Raw genomic sequence first — 13,521 nt, forward strand, 5'->3', positions numbered from 1 at the left:
GTTGGGCGAGTTCATCATCAATTTGAATAAAAAAAAATATTGAATTACAAAAAACGAAAAGCAAAATACTAATAATCCCATAAATTATTTTTAGTCGATAGATATTACATATCATTTCATTTTCTTTCTCAAACCAAGTCATAATTTTCATCCAAAATGTTGTCATTAAAATAAGTCTATAATTACCTTAGTACCTACTTAAAATAAGTCTATAATTACCTTAGTATCTACCCATTATTGATTCCTCGTTTAAAAAAAAAATTAAAATGTTTCAAACAAATTCCTCGTTTAAAAAAAAAATTAAAATGTTTCAAACAAATATACGGTTAAAGGGGCTTGAGTGTTAGAACATTTTCTCCCTACAATTATATTAAATGTAAATATACGGTTAAAGGGGCTTGAAGTGTTAGAACATTTCCTCCGTACAATTATATTAAATGTAAATGATATCCCTAACGCATCCGGTACGAGGGTTTTAATCCGCTTCACCTATTTTATCTCGAGTAGAACTCGATAGTCGCCAGTGGCAGTCTTTGTGTTCTGGTGCAGCTGCGCGTGTCGGGAGGTCGCGATACAACTCGACAGGAATTGGATTTAGGACTTGTTCACTCTGCGGAGAAACAGTGAAATTGCAAGGCAGGCTGGTATGGATGACAGAGGGAACGCCGCTCCAGCAGGGCAAGAGGAGGAGAAGAAGCCCTTGGATCAGGGAGCTCACATCAATTTGAAGGTCAAAGGCCAGGTATTTGAATTATAACCTTGATAAAAATAAAAAGAGGCCGACGATGCTTTTTTGGGCGAGGAAAGCTTTTTAATCGTATTCTCAGGGTTTTTTTTTTTGGGTCTAAGGTTCTGAGAAGCTTTTCATAGGTTGCCAAAGCTATAAATTTATCTGCTAACCTTTTGCCCTTACAAATTTCTGTTTTAATATATTATCTAAATCCTGGTTATTAATTCTACCGGCTTAATATCTTAAAAAAAAGATTTCTACCTTTGCTTATATAGCCATCATGAATGCCTCTGGTCGATTTAACCCCATCACTAATTTCAAGTATACAAGTGCGGTAGCCTCTGTTACAACTGCATCTGCATATTTACATTGTTTTCTCCATTCATAGAAGCGTCATAGAAGCGTAGCATTTTTGTTTTGCTCGCATAAATTCAAAGCTTGATCTCATATTTCGGTGACTTTCCCTGTTATTTTGGTATTCTTGGAGACTTGTGTCACATATTGTTCTTCTATTTGTTCAGGTTCCACCCAATTGTTAGCTTATTTTGATGCTTCCTATTATCACACTGTCTCAAGCATGTCTTCCCTAATCTAGGAATACTAAAATGCAGTGTAGACTGCTCTCAACACTCGTGGAAAATCCCTTGCCTTAGGAAGCTGCCGATGGTGGGTATTTATTCCGATAGTCATCAAAGACTCGCACCTGTTCCCAACTGCTTGAAACGGAGCATTGAATGGTGAAATTGCCCACGAGGGTAAAACATGTCTCAGAGGGATTTGAACCTCCGTGGGTGTATGAAACACCCCTCTTTACGGGAACCAAGCTCCTATTGATTATTGTTAACTAATTGCTAAATTTTTGTCTAATTGTTGCTCTTTGTGGACTTCTGTCGAGTAATTTTACTATGATGAATCAACTAATATTACTTGCTGCATTTTATTTTGCTTTTGACCTATATTTGGATGCCATGGAATATCTTTTTTCTTTTTCATCTGCTATCAGTGATGTGCTTAACACAATAATTTTATTTATCAGTTATGTGCTTAACACAATAATTTTATTTATCAGTAATCATCTGGACTCTGGAGATCCAATTCCTCAGTTTTTCTTTTCTTTGTTTCTTATTGGACCTGGATCTTGCCCTTCTAGGAGATATTTCTATAGAAGGCCAAGCAAATAATTTTAGATAAGATAATTGATATATATGGTGGGATATGAAGGGCATGCTGCTACACTCTTGAGCCTGGCAACGAGCTTTTTTAAATTTAAGGAAATAATTTGGATTTTCATGAATTTTAAGTGGGATAGATGTTAAATGGAAACTATGTTATCTTTTTTGTATTAAATGCTTGCTTCTAAGTTGCATAAATGTGCAAACATCTGGAAGTTTCTGAAACGCCTGAAAATGTGACCCCTTCAAAATGGAAATGTGGGGGAACCCCATATTTATAACTTTTCTACATATGTTTTTTTTAAACTAGAACGAGAACGTTTGTATCAATGAAAATCTGCTTTGTGAATGCAGCAGTTACATCAAAGGAGGAACTATTTCCATTTGTTAATTCACAATCCTATCCATCTTTGGAATGCCCACTATGTCAAAATTTCTGAGTTCCTTTATGTCAAAATATTATTCCTATATGTATATACTATATAGGCACCAAAAGAACATACAAAATTTGAAAGCATTTACAGACCAACATACTAATTCTCGGGAGGAGGGGTGAGATCACCGGGTCCAAATCCCCTCTTCTGAGGGGACACTGTTACATTTAGATGAGGTGAATCTTGAGCTACATTGCTAATGACATTGCTTCAGAAAGTGGATTCGGAGGTCTGCTTGTTGAGTGAAGTTTGTAGGCCTTTAATTTGTTGATGAAGACTAGAGAGTTCATCCTCATTTCTGTGCATCAAAGTTTGATGTTCAACCAACAACTCCATAGCAGTGGCCATACTAGATGAGGCACAAGGCAAAGAAAGTATTCTTGGGTTAAGGGTTTCTAGATAGTGGATAGCTAGAGGAGCCAAGTCACGTATGTCCATTTCAATATCCAAATTTTGTTTAATTGAACAACTACATAGGTTTATGGCTAAGCCATTTGTGGCCATAAACCAAATTATTTTTCTTGAATGTTTTGGGCCTTGGCCTTGGTACAATTCCAACCCTTCCAGAAGGTGACAGGGGATTGCAGACCTGACTTGATAAGGAGGGATTAAGGATGAGTTTATTATGATTGGTAAGCCTGAGCCAAAATTATTAGAACTAAAATTGAAATTGAGACTAGATCAAAATCAGTAAAAAAAACAATAATGAAGAACTATTCAATCTGTCATGGGACTGTGCAGGTGGGATTAGGTTCATCGAACATTGGTCTGGATTGGACTCAGCTGAAAAGGTGTTGAACTACTCGGTTGTGAATTGATTTAGGACCCTTCATTTGATAATTGCTTCAAATTGGTTGAACTTGATCCAATCTAAGTGGTTTTGATAACCTTGGTTTGAACTTTGAATGACTCTTTTTAGCACAAGGCAAGTGACCTAGTCTTCAATTTGTGAGTAAAAATGCTTTTGTTTGTGTTAATGCCTCTTGAGAAATTAAAATATGTTTATCCTTAGCTTTTCTAGTTCAAGAATAGCTTGATAGCCTTCTAGGCTCTTCACATGCTTTGATATGGATAGGGATCAAAGGCCCTTTGATAGGGATAATGATAGGTTCTGCCTTTGAGCAAAAGGATAGGGATCACTATAAGGAGTATTCATTGAAAGACAACCAAAATTGAACCTTTGGCTTCTCTATTTCAAGAATGGCTTGATAGTATTCTAGGCCCTTCATATGCTTTGAGTGACAAAGGCCTTTTTTATGTTAACCATGGTTGAGATGATAACATGAGTTTGTAGTTTTAAGTCATACCATGAATTCATGCCCATAGGACAATTTTAAATTTTTACACAAGAACCTTCGAGGCCTCATTTCTCTAACACACTAATAATTCAATTTTTGCACAAGGCCTAAGCTTGGGTATGTGTTTTGATAATCCCCATGGTCCCTAATCATCGGAATGCAATAAAGTTCTGATTTTTTTTGTAAAAGCTCTTACTACCCTCCATTTTTACTTGTAGCCACAAATTGATTTCTCCACTGATTGAGCGGAATTGGCAAGAGGAAGAATATATATGAATTGTAGTAAGGATTACAGATTTGGGATTTGGTAGCTAAAGCTAATGGCTTGGTGAATCATTTTCAATTTTCTTTTGAACTCTTTGGATGACCATCTTGTATAATTATTTGAGGGACCTTTGAAAGGTGATTAGGATGCCCAGAAACTTAAATATTTGACTTGAATGTATTCGAGTCCCTTACTAATCTGTCATTCAAATAGAAATGTTGGCTTTGTCTAAAACATTTGGTTTTGGTCCACTAAATTATAGTTCTAGAGGCTAAGCCAAATATTTGAAGACAATTTATCATGTAGGTTATTGATTTCTATTCCCCTACAAGATCTTGAGAAAAAAATTATCAACAAAGTCCCCATTGACTGGTTGCCCAATTCACTATTCAGGAGACTGATACCTTTAGTTAACCCTTGGCCCTTGTGAGAGATGAAATTACACAAGGCCCCAACTTCCATCTCACTTAGACTATAGGAGCTGATGAGTATCCTTGTTGGAAAAATTGAAAGAGTGCAACTTGTTCAAATTTACTACTGTTCATTGAGAGACATTCTTTCTTTTCAGAAAATAGTTTCCATGACACTAGGGAAGTTGGGGCCAACATTGATATCCTTGAGCATAGCCAGGATGAAATGCCCCTCGACCCTGTTATATGCTTTTTGAAAGTTAATTTTGATGAATAAAGCGTTGAGGCTTGAGAATCTGAATCACTCGAATCTTTCCTATATGGCTATAATATTGCCCAGAATAAATCATTCCCCAATGAAGGCTATTTGTTCTAGATGTATGATCTTAGTAAAATGTGCTTGACATGCATGGCTAGGCCTTGGCTAGAATCTTGTAAGAGACATTGAGGTGGGTGATCAATCTCCAACTTTTGATAAGGTCCCTAGACTTGGGGATGAACCAAATGACACCTTTGTTTACATTGTTCACTTAATGATTGTTATATAGGCGTTTTTCTACACTTGAAGCAAGTTTGGCATGATAATGTCCTAGGATGCCTTATAAAATTCACACAAAATTATCCAATCTAGATGTGTGTGACTGCTAAAAATGTTGCAAGTGAGCAGTTTTTAGGTGAAAATAGATGATTTATCCTCTGCCATATTTGGCAAGGCAGTTTTCAAAAAATTTCAGATCAATGACTACTCAAACATCCTTTTTTGGTTTCAGGAATCCTGTGAGCTATATCCATACAAAGTCTACATGACTACCTTTGTTCCTCAATAAGGCCTAGAGATTGAAATTCCATGTTGTAGTAAGAGACAAATTGTTGTTGATATCCTCCTATTTGTTGGGCCTTCCATTTGGAATACTGATTGTAGATATCTTCTTTGTAATCAATTTTGATCTTGAACACTTTCAAAACTGAATGAAGAGATGAGAATTGTTGTTGAGGAGGAAGAAGACAGGAAAATACAAGAGGTATAAGTCTTTTAAGATAGCAGAGATTGAATAATATTATTAGTAAAGAAGTAGCTAAGAAATCAGGTCAAAGGAAACGCAATATAATACTCAACAATAGGAAGAAAAAGGTAAAAGAGAGTATTATTAAACATTCGAAAAATAATCATAAAGACAAGAAGATTAAAAAGTTTAACTAAAATAAAATTAAAATAGAATTGATGTTGAAGGTGAGAACGAGTAAACAAGAAAATGTAACTAAAAATAATATTCTAATTAACAAAGTTTGACATTGATAATGAATGGAATAAATAAACCAAAAGCACTAATCAACAAGTAAATGAGAAACACGTGGGAAAGTACAAGGATAATAAAACATAAAGAAGTACCTAAATAACTTGAAAAAAAATATAATGAAAATAATTAGGAAGAAGGGGTCAAATAATAAGAAGATAGGTAAATACTGAAAAGGGGGAGAAAGGATAGAATTGTAAAGAAAAGGGAAATAGATTAAACAAAAAAAAGGAGAAGACAGAATGGTTATGGAGAAATAAGAATGAGGAAAATGATGAAGCAAAGAGATTGAAAAAATAATAAATCTATTGAAGGGATAAGGAAAGTGGGAGAGGGATGAGTGAGGAACAAAGGCAAGGGAACAAATTATGTGGGATCTTTATGGGCAGAAATGTGATAGATGGTGGGCTGCTAAGGTTGAATGAGCTTGAAGCCATCTTTGCGATTCAGGTTATTGGGATTTCTTTTGTTCTGTTTGTTAGTGTGATGGTTAATTTTGGCTAAATGTGTTGGTGAAGCCTAGTTTTATTTGCATTACCAGTATGGTAATGTCTTTTAGACCATGGTAAACAAATTGTTCACTCACTATAATTGTTAAAGTCCTAAGTAACTTCAACACCAAATGGCAAAACCTTATCAAAACATCAATCTCTGGATCCAACAATCTACAAACATATACTGCAGAAAAATAAAAACAGTGAGTACACATATCTCAACTCTCAATCACATCTATCTTCTATGGAATATGGAAAGAAGAAAATACATCATAACAACTGAAAACCAAAAAATCGCTAACCAACACAGTGGCGTGCTGTGTGTTTTCTTTATAGAATAGGAAGGCGAAGGAAGATACAATATATCTGGTCACATGCATGAAGTGCTCAAGGTAACTCAAACAAACCCTAACTCCCATCCAATCACCTAGTGTGCCCAGCTGCATGGATCCGTGTGACAGTTAAGTATACCTCAACTGGATGATGAACTGGAACATGCAAGCATGGATCCGTGTGACAGTTAAGTACACCTCAGTTGGATGATGAACTGGAACATGCAAGCATGGATGCCTTTCCTTATGAACTACACCCTTGCTCAACGTAACTCAAACAAACCCTAACCCTCATCCAATCACCTAGTGTGCCCAGCTGCATGGATCTGTGACAGTTAAGTATACCTCAAGTGGATGATGAACTGGAACATGCAAGCATGAATCCCTTTCCTTACGAACTGCACCCTTGCTCAAGGTAACTGAAACAAACCGTAACCCTCATTCAATCACCTAGTGTGCCCAGCTGCATGGATCTGTGTGACAGTTAAGTATACCTCAACTGGATGATGAACTGGAACATGCGTGCTGTGTGTTTTCTTTATAGAATAGGAAGGCGAAGGAAGATTCAATATATCTGGTCACATGCATGAAGTGCTCAAGGTAACTCAAACAAACCCTAACTCCCATCCAATCACCTAGTGTGCCCAGCTGCATGGATCCGTGTGACAATTAAGTATACCTCAACTGGATGATGAACTGGAACATGCAAGCATGGATCCATGTGACAGTTAAGTACACCTCAGTTGGATGATGAACTGGAACATGCAAGCATGGATGCCTTTCCTTACGAACTGCACCCTTGCTCAACGTAACTCAAACAAACCCTAACCCTCATCCAATCACCTAGTGTGCCCAGCTGCATGGATCTGTGACAGTTAAGTATACCTCAACTGGATGATGAACTGGAACATGCAAGCATGAATCCCTTTCCTTACGAACTGCACCCTTGCTCAAGGTAACTGAAACAAACCGTAACCCTCATCCAATCACCTAGTGTGCCCAGCTGCATTGATCTGTGTGACAGTTAAGTATACCTCAACTGGATGATGAACTGGAACATGCAAGCATGGATCCTTTCCCTACAAACTGCACCCTCTACCCAAACTGGAGTTTTACCCATGCAGGTATTTGTGCCCTACCTAAGAATAGACATCTGAAAATTCATTAACAGTGAACAATGCACAAGAATAGGAGAAAAATTGTAGACCAAGTATTCAAGATTTTTCATTGATATCAGACTGTTTGGTAATTACAGTCAAACCTGAGATTCAATCTCAGGGGCCCCAACCACGTTACACTGAAGTTTTTACACTATTGAATTCTGCCTCCTTGAAAAATGCTCCCTAGGTCTGAGCATGCATGTACATGCTGTCCACATTATGATAGAAATGAGGTGTAACTCCTTCAATGTGCCCCACGCTGTCCACAATAGGATAGAAATGAGGTGTAACTCTTTCAATGTGCCCCGCATCAGAAAATGCATATTATCCATAATCGAAGGTGTCACCATTGCCATGGTTTCTTGCCGTCATCATTATCTTATAATAACCTCTGCAAGTTGTTGTTTTCCATTGAATGAATTAAGAATAAACATTCTTTCAAATGCATGTGTCTCTTCCACCAGATTGCCCTGAGATTCACTGTTCACTTGCTGCTCGAGGAATCTGATCTGAGGTGTCATCATTACCATGGCTGCTTGCCCTCATCAATCTCCCATAATAACCTCTACAAGTTGTTGTTTTTCATTGAATGAATTAAGTATGCGCGCTTTTTCATAAGCATGGGTCTCTTCCGTCAGATTGCCCTGAGATTCCCTGTTCACTAACTGCATGTGGGATCTGATCCTGCATTGGTGTACACTTCCACATTCCTAGCTCTTGAAAATTTGCAAAAGGAGGTTTGAAAGAAGTGTTTATACTCTTTACCAAAATAGCAGACTCTCCGATCCCTAGCTGATGCAAACTTTAGCTGAATTGAGATCCCCTGCAATTCATGCAAAATATAGTTTTCTAGTTTCCTTGCAAGCTTTGTTTAAGGAATGAAAAACTGATTTAGAAGAAGAAATCATCTGTGCATGTTTATGCTAAATTTTAATTTATTTTTCTGCTATTTACTGTTTTCCAGCTAGTCTGTAATGGTAGCTATGTTCAGAATTTATATTTCTATGTTAATTAAATTCTGCAATTGATTTATTTGATTGAAGAACACAAGGACAGTGTCACCGAGGGGAGGAAAACTTGTAATAACTTGTGATTATTAGGCATGGTGCATTGTTGTCATGGTTTGGGAGGTTTGCATCTGTCAAACAACTCTCAATTCAAATAGCCCTTGCAGCCATGGCAACAAAGAGTCATTAGAATTAGTTTTGCAACCATGGTACTTTAAGATAGATTAACTGGATTTTTTGAAGCACCTACCACTTGAAGGGATGTGAGGAGGCATCTGGTGGACTTAGAGGGGTCCTAAAAGAATCCTTTGGTATGCTGGAGAAGTAACCCATACCTCGTTCAGATTTTACATTCTAGGTTTATTTTGCTTGAGCAATTTCTTTTTGTTAGCTCCACTGGTGGAGCCTTAATAATAAATATTAAGGATGTGGGTCCAAAGTTTGAACTGTAGTCACTGCTGTGATGATTCTGGTTCTGTTTCTTGGAGAATTAATGCTATTCTCAACCAAAAATAATTATAGTCACTATTACTGAGTTTGGTGACTTTTTCTCCTTGGACATTCTGAAAATTTTGACAGTTTTTGCTTGCCTTCTGTCTTTATGTGACTATCATATTTTTTGAATGGTCTGATATGTGTTATTTTAAATATTTAAGGATAGTTCAGTGGAAAACACTCCAATTTCGATCTTTTTGAAATTTTGGAATTGTAATTTACTAATTTTGGTTATATTATTTTGTTGATCTCATTTTAATTGAGTTTCCTATTGCATCACCTGTCAACTGTACCTTTACGAGAAACAACCTTTGGTTTTGCTTTGAAGTGTAGGGTGATATTTTTTTGGGTTATTTTTTTCCTGGGTTGTGAAGTTGATCTGGATAGGTACTTATATTCCCTACATTCAGGTATGTTATGCTGTCAATGCCTGTGTAATGGTGGTGTGTTCAAAGTTCAAACATTCTGACTTGATGGGAAATAACTTGAAATTACTGGTTTACAAAGACCATTCAGAGCTCTCAAGTCCCAACCAGACACAGTTAATGGTTCACAAAGACTATTCAGAGCTCTCAAATCCCAAGTCCTAACCATAGAGAAGGCTGGGTTCTCAATTGCTTTGCACATCTAAGTATTGCATGGTTAGATATGAGTGGAATGGGGTTTTCCATCAACTAATAGGGTTCATCGTTTCTCATGTTTGGAATCTGTGTTGGTAAACAAGGCAGGTGGCATGAATGGGGGCATAAAAATTCACTGTACAGGAAAATATGGTGCCATTACTGTGCTTCAAATGTGGGCCTGCAAAAGTGGTAGAGCAAATGCTTGCATCAGGGAGCAGAGAGTTTGACTATTGAGTAAATAGTGTTGCTCAATTTTGAATTCTTGCATGTATATGGTGTAGATGTAGCTATATTTTGACTTATCTTGTATTCTTTTGTTTCCATGACAATTGATGCATTAAGCAAGATATGTATTTGTATTTAAGGTTTGTCAAATGGTTGGGAAGGTCACCTGACATTTTGCTGAGTTTCGGTTGGTCTTATGTTCTCGCTGTTGATGTTTGTTGGAGGTACATGTTAGTTTTAGTCAGTATACTATCTTTTATTGTGTGTCATATCAATATCCATATTTTTCTTGTTTTGTTTGAGAATAACTACTGGCACAGATCTGTCATTCACCTTAACCCCAATCTATTAAGCAAGGTTTAAATCTCATTCTAGTTTGTTTTTAATTTTTGACATCATGGTAATTAATGATTGGCATTCAAGTGTTTTTTTTTTCTTATGTTCTTTTTTACATTAGGCGTCAAGTTCCATCTTTTCATTTAGTTTATTAGTGTTACCTACAGAGATGACACATCTCTTCCATTCGGGGCATGGAGTGCAATACGAATAAGTGTTTATTAAGCTTGACTTTCTTTTTATTGTGAAGTATGAATAGAAAGTAGGATGAACAGAAAGTTTAGAACACAACGATATTATGTTATATGTGAAACTGCATAGTAAATTGTAGAAAAAATGTGGTTGTGGTGGTGGTGATGTGAATGGGCATTATAAGAGTAAATGGAAAGCTGCATTTTATGTTATTCAAAAGGTTTCTATTATGATAATATTTTTCCTTGTAAACGTTATTATTTTACTTATTTTGTTTCGTCTCTCTTCTGTCTATTTTCCTAAGATCTTCAGTGTGAAATGTTTGGAGTATACCAGGTAACTGCTGTAGCGTGCAATATTTTTCAACCCCATTACCCTACTAAAAAAGTGACCATGTTTTGAGTGGATATTTCAACGGGTTTAGTGAAATTTGAATACTTGATACATATATCTTTCAATATTGGAGATTAGTTGTAAAACTCTCACAGTGAGACCTAAGTGGAGGGTACTGTATGTCATTACTCTTTCTTTATATTTGTTGTCCGAGCTGGCTTCATTTTTTTAATTCATTCTATACCTGGAAGGATAGTGTACTCAGTGGTCGCTTTTTGTATCCTTGCTATGGTTCTCCAAGCCTTTTTTCATTTGCTTTCTTGTGCTTTTGCAAAATCTGGACCCTTTTATCCTTTTTCTCAATGCTCATCTTTAGATTCCATTTTATTTTTTATTTTTTTACCCTTTCCATGAAAAATACCCTTCCATCGTGTATATATAAGGTGTTCGAAATTACATATATTTTGGATTATATGGAAATCCTCCTTACCTTTGACATTGGCTGGCATCTGCAGGATGGGAATGAAGTATTTTTTCGGATTAAGCGGAGCACTCAATTGCGCAAACTTATGAATGCCTACTGTGACAGGCAATCCATTGATTTCAACTCAATAGCATTTCTGTTCGATGGACGCCGCCTGAGAGGCGAGCAAACTCCTGATGAGGTATGTTTCTTTGATTTATACAGTTATTTTCCTTCTCGATATAATATTGGTGGTGTAAAAAATTCGTCCTTCGTACATTGTGTCCTTCGTACATTGTGTTAGCAAGCTTATTTTTTGGTGCATGTTATTGATGGCAATAGCTTGAGATGGAGTTTTTACAGTTATTTGCTTTCTCAATATAGTTTGTGGTGTGAAAAAATTGGTTCTTCATACATATGTAAAGCTTATTTTTTGATGCATGTCATTGATGGCAACAGCTTGAGATGGAGGAGGGGGATGAAATTGATGCCATGCTTCACCAGACTGGCGGGATGTTTTGAATGACTTTTTGATAGGGTCAATAATTGAACCAAGCAATGGTCATTTACGAGTTTCAGTATATCTATATTTTCATTTATGTTTGGCCGTAACGATCATGTTTTTCAACTACGCAAAAGGTTAATTAGCAGCTCTAGGCAAGGATGATGAAATATGCTTTACCAGACTGTGGGATGCTTTGATATGGTGTTGGCAGAGTTAAATCTGGGTTATAACTAGTTATACTTGAAAATATGACTGGCATTCTGATGTTTATGAATTTTAGTAAACTTTTATTTTTCTCTATATTTGACAGGCCATGCGATAATGTTTTCTAATTATTCGAAAGGTAAATTAGCACTTCTGGTCATCCTTGCCCCTTGCATATATAATGTTTTTCTTTTGCAACGAGATATACAGGCAATACTTGTACAGATAGTTTCATTTCTATGACATATTGTTATAAATTTCTATGCAAAGCTTTACATGAAGGTTTCCAGATTTTTGTTACAGACAAATGTGCATGTGATATAGGTGAAGGTCTTTAAATAGTTGGTCTCTTTAAATGGGCATTTTCTGATCCAAGGTTGACATTTTTTAAGTTGCCCATTAGCTGTAATCTTGCGAATACAAAATAGAAATGCTACACTGGTTTAGTTTCGGAGTATATTTTTTCTGTGAATTTAACGGATATTCTGCAACCCAAGTTGGTAAACACCTGCAATTATGTGATTCTTCTAGAATGTCGGCATGCATATTTGGTTTATGCAAAGGACTTTTGGCACAATATTTTACAATTTTCCTTTCTTTAAATAGTTGGTCTCTTTAAATGGGCATTTTCTGATCCAAGGTTGACATTTTTAAGTTGCCCATTAGCTGTAATCTTGCGAATACAGAATAGAAATACTACACTGGTTTAGTTTCGGAGTATATTTTTTCTGTGAATTTAACGGATATTCTGCAACCCAAGTTGGTAACACCTGCAATTATGTGATTCTTCTAGAATGTCGGCATGCATATTTGGTTTATGCAAAGGACTTTTGGCACAATATTTTACAATTTTCCTTTTTTAATACGCTTAATATTATTTTGATAATATCACTCTGCAGCACGCGTACCCTTATCCAATATATGGAAATAATTCACTGCAATATAGCTGGCTACAATAGTTTAGAATGACCCCTTTAGCTTCTCCGATATATGGAAATAAATAGAGCTGGCTACAATGCTTTAGAAGGACCCCTTTAATTAAGTATAGTAGTTGTAGCTGGCTACAATACTTCTCCGATATATGGAAATAATACACTGCAATAGAGCTGGCTACAATACTTTAGAATGACCCCTTTAATTAAGTATAATAGTTGTAGCCGGGAGTTATTTATTTTGTCGAAGTTGCTTGTGAATTGCAAAAAGTTACGTAAAACGATACATTTGAGGGATTTGAACATCTATGGGGAGTATGAGAGATTGTTAGTCAAAGCTCCCATTGACTTGGGTTTTATAATGTAATGTAAAACGATACATTTGAGGGATTTGAACATCTATGGGGAGTATGAGAGATTGTTAGTCAAAGCTCCCTTTGACTTGGGTTTTGGGTTTTATAATGTAAAAGAGCAGAGTACGTGGTGCTTAGGTGGGAAAGTTTGGTCTCACAGGTGATGTGGTACAATCCTGGGCAGATTAATGTATGCTAACTGAAAGTTTTAGTAGTAGACTTGGATTTTATACCATATATTATATATACTATAGTTAACATGT

The 13,521-nt window shown here is 36.2% G+C and overlaps 1 protein-coding gene across 1 annotated transcript; it reads left to right on the forward strand.

Annotated features, from left to right (window-relative positions):
* The first annotated feature begins 467 nt into the window (after positions 1 to 467).
* LOC149206456 (small ubiquitin-related modifier 1-like) lies at positions 468 to 12,069 on the forward strand. The gene is made up of 3 exons (XM_089395434.1): positions 468 to 742; positions 11,317 to 11,466; positions 11,724 to 12,069. The coding sequence occupies exons 1-3, from the start codon at positions 647 to 649 to the stop codon at positions 11,784 to 11,786; spliced, it is 309 nt and encodes a 102-aa protein (XP_089251560.1). The 5' UTR covers positions 468 to 646; the 3' UTR covers positions 11,787 to 12,069.
* Positions 12,070 to 13,521: the final 1,452 nt, after the last annotated feature.

This window comes from Pinus tabuliformis, chromosome 1_2 (genome assembly GCF_031772625.1).
Source record: "Pinus tabuliformis cultivar Carrire ecotype Pingquan chromosome 1_2, CPIR1, whole genome shotgun sequence".
Taxonomy (NCBI): domain Eukaryota; kingdom Viridiplantae; phylum Streptophyta; class Pinopsida; order Pinales; family Pinaceae; genus Pinus; species Pinus tabuliformis.

What these genes read in the sequence shown, in the direction of transcription:
- LOC149206456 (XM_089395434.1), top strand. Translation starts at nt 647, where the DNA reads ATGGATGACAGAGGGAACGCCGCTCCAGCAGGGCAAGAGGAGGAGAAG. An exon ending in ATTTGAAGGTCAAAGGCCAG is followed by an intron (nt 743 to 11,316) that starts GTATTTGAATTA and finishes TGGCATCTGCAG; the next exon opens with GATGGGAATGAAGTATTTTT. An exon ending in GCGAGCAAACTCCTGATGAG is followed by an intron (nt 11,467 to 11,723) that starts GTATGTTTCTTT and finishes TGATGGCAACAG; the next exon opens with CTTGAGATGGAGGAGGGGGA.